This window comes from Pristis pectinata, chromosome 34 (assembly GCF_009764475.1).
Source record: "Pristis pectinata isolate sPriPec2 chromosome 34, sPriPec2.1.pri, whole genome shotgun sequence".
NCBI lineage: Eukaryota > Metazoa > Chordata > Chondrichthyes > Rhinopristiformes > Pristidae > Pristis > Pristis pectinata.
The window spans coordinates 1,069,346-1,072,713 of NC_067438.1; the positions used below are offsets into that span (position 1 = coordinate 1,069,346).

General features: G+C 55.9%; 1 protein-coding gene across 1 annotated transcript in view; it reads left to right on the top strand.

The window, feature by feature from the left end:
• Positions 1-3,365, top strand: part of LOC127585937 (helicase SKI2W-like) — a 45,454-nt gene extending 42,089 nt beyond the window's left edge. Inside the window, 3 exon segments of the mRNA XM_052043691.1 lie at positions 825-844; positions 3,177-3,220; positions 3,223-3,365. Of these exon segments, the coding sequence (XP_051899651.1) occupies positions 825-844; positions 3,177-3,220; positions 3,223-3,356 (198 nt within the window). The 3' untranslated portion in view covers positions 3,357-3,365.
• The last annotated feature ends 3 nt before the right edge of the window (positions 3,366-3,368 follow it).

The following is a 3,368-nucleotide window of genomic DNA, read 5'->3' on the forward strand; positions in this document are numbered from 1 at the left end:
CACACAGCTCAAGGTCTGATGACGTCTCTGCTCCTCGCCTGGTCAGGACATCCCCAGGAAGATCAGAGGTTGGCTGGGACACAAGGTGGGGCAGGACCCCCATCCCCTCCGAGGGTACAGGGACCTCCTGCCCCGAGTGGCCACAGGCAGGGTCAGCAGGGTTCCACTGAACCCTGGACGTGTTCATCATGCTGCGCTGTGGTCAGAAGGGACATGTTTCAGTGTGGGTTCTGGGCACCCAGTGAATGAAAGGGGATCCGGACCCAGTAGGGATGTTAGACGGGGATTGTAACGTGTGGGAGGTCACCTGGTGGGCTAAGGTGCTGCTTGATCAGACCTCTTGGGCCTGAATGGGCCTGCGAGGACCCGGACTGTAGGAGAGTCGGGGTCTTGTCTGTGTCTGGGTGATGGCAGGGAGTGGAGGCACACCAGAGCTGGAGCCCGTCGCTGGGTTTGCCCCAAGTCCCTGTCACTGGGTTTGCCCAGGGGTCCTCGTCACTGGGTTTACCCAGAGCTGGAGCCCGTCGCTGGGGTTTGCCCGGGGGTCCCATCGCTGGTTTGCCTGGGGTCCCATCGCTGGGTTTACCAAGAGCTGGAGCCCTTCGCTGGGTTTGCCCAGAGTCCCATCACTGGGGTTGCACGGGGTCCCATCGCTGGGTTTACCCAGAGCTGGAGCCCATCGCTGGGTTTGCCCGAAGTCCCTGTCACTGGGTTTGCCAGGGGTCCCGTTGCTGGGTTTACCCAGAGCTGGAGCCCATCGCTGGGTTTGCCCGGAAGTCCCCATCACTGGGGTTGCACAGGGTCCCATCGCTGGGTTTACCCAGAGCTGGAGCCCGTTGCTTGGGTTTGCCCGAAGTCCCTGTCACTGGGTTTCGCCCAGGGGTCCCGTTGCTGGGTTTACCCAGAGCTGGAGCCCGTCGCCTGGGTTTGCCTGTGGTCCCCGTCGCTGGTTTGCCCAGGGTCCCAGAGTCTGGCTGATCCGTGTTCCACCCCACCACACACCCGGCACTTTTCCTGTGGCATCCCATTCAGGGTTGGGGTGCTGACAGCTCCTCTTGGGATCACGTGGGGCTTCCCCCAGGATCCTGGCTGGACTATTTGATCCCGACCCTTGCTGCCCACAATGTGTTTCACAGCAACCCTGCAGTTGGCTTCCGAGATTTCCACCGCTCACCTCCGGGGTGGGGTCCCACCCTCACCCCTCGTCCACCGCTCACCTCCGGGGTGGTGGTCCCACCTCACCCCCTCGTTCCCACCACCCACCTCCGGGGTAACACTTCACCCAGTTTTACCACCCACTCCCCACACTGCAGCCCAGATATTCCCACTCCAGGAGTAACCAGGAAGTCTGGGGAAATGTTACTGCTATATTCTGGAGCCTGGCTGTGCTGCGGCTGATCAACTGGGGAAACCCTCGCCCAGTTAACGTAACCTGCAGACTAGCCCATTCCGAAGCCCCCCACACCTCCTCGTCCCACTCTCTGTAAACCATCTCACCCGACCTGTGCTGACTGGCATCGACCGCCAAACATCGCCCCTCTGCTTGGCACCATCCTTGCAAACCCCCTCCCTATCTCTGTTCTATCCCATCCAGCCCCTACACCCCTCCCTATCTGTAGCCCCTCCCACTCCTCCTGATGTAGTCCCCCACATTCCTCCCATTCCTACACCCCTCTCTGCCTCTGTAACCCCTCTGAGATCTCCACACTTCTAATTTCGGCCTCTTGCCCCTCCCCCAATTTTCCTCTCTCTCTCCACCCTCAGCCCCAGCTCTGGAATTCCTTCCCTTGCCCTCTCCGCCCTGCTCTTCCTGAGCTGCTCCTGCATCCTCCCTGTATGACCGAGCTGTACCCACTGCTCCCAGTACTTTGTACACTGCTCCAGTACCGCTAGGTACTTTGTCCGACACACGGCAACTGATGCTGATGGTCTGAGCTAACCACAATTCAGCCCTCTGAATTCTGAGAGCCCCAATCTGGGTGTCTCACCGTTCCAGCATTGCTCCTCCCTCCTCTGTCCTTGCTTACACCCTCTGTATATACCTGCAGACACCTCAGCGGGAACTAACAAACTATCACCACCATTACTGGTCATTCAGTCTCACTCTGTCTCCACCTTGCCACAGGCTCTGCCTCTTCTCTCCCTGAAACATTGGCTCTGTACTTATTTCTCCACAGACACTGCCTGACCCTGTCAGTGTTTCCAGCATTTTCAGATTTTATTTCAGATTTCCAATACAGGTGGTTCTGCTATAAGGCCCTTGATGAATTAGAGATCACTATTTGTATTGAGTGGTCTGAATTAATTATAACATGAACAAGCCCCGCAGTAATCAGACACTGTTGTCTGTTAAGTGCACAGGCTGCTAGTTTCACAGTGGGAGGCCACTTAAAGAGAGTTACTTTGGAAATTGAAGAGCAATCACTTCTATTGACATTTCCATTAAGCAATATAACATACAGCCTTTAGTAGAGTTAGCTTATAGCTATTAAAAATGCTTTAATTTTTGGAAATTCTACAGGGAAAATAACTTTGTTATTGTGAGCCTGAAACTACCCAGCCCCTTTTTTCCCATGTTTTTACCATGTGATTTTCTATAAGGTGACATTTCTTCGGAACAAAACTATAGCAGAACTACTTGTATGCACAGAGTTGATTATTGGAGAAGCTGGGGTTGATTTGGAACGGGTGGGGGTGGGGTGGGGTGGCATTAATCAAGGTGTATTACATGGTGAACAGTCATACACAACAGAAGAAAGACCTTGTTCCCCTCAGCACAGGGAGCAGAGATGTAAGATAATTGGTGGGGTTAAGGGGGAGAGGAGGGGAGATGTTCCCCCAGAGGAAGATGGGGCTCAGGAGTTCGGTGGGTGAGTGCCTCAGGTGTAATGAGTGCTGGGCGTGAGCTGGAGCCATGGCCTGCACGTATAGGATATGAGCCAATGGGATGAGCTTGGATATTGGTTAGCAGGGACCAGTTGGGCTGAATGGCCTGTTTCCATGTTCTGTGACGCTGTGACTCTGGACCTGGTGCTGGGAAGTGTTAAACTGGGGAGCGCGCTCTCTGGGCTGGGAGGGATATGATAGGCCGAGCGGTTGGGGCGTTCTTTCCAGTCCTGCCTGACCCTGGTTTCCCCCCCACCCCGCTTACTCGCAGCCCTTCGCCGGATCACCAGGCTGACAGACGTGCAGGAGGGAATCATCGTGCGCTGTATCCAGCGGCGAACGAGACCTGTCGCGACGTACGCAACGCTGCCCGCATCATCGGCGACCCCACCCTCAATGCCAAGATGGAGCAAGCCTCCAACCTGATCAAGAGGGACATTGTGTTTGCTGCCAGCCTCTACACCCAGTGACCGGAGCCCCCA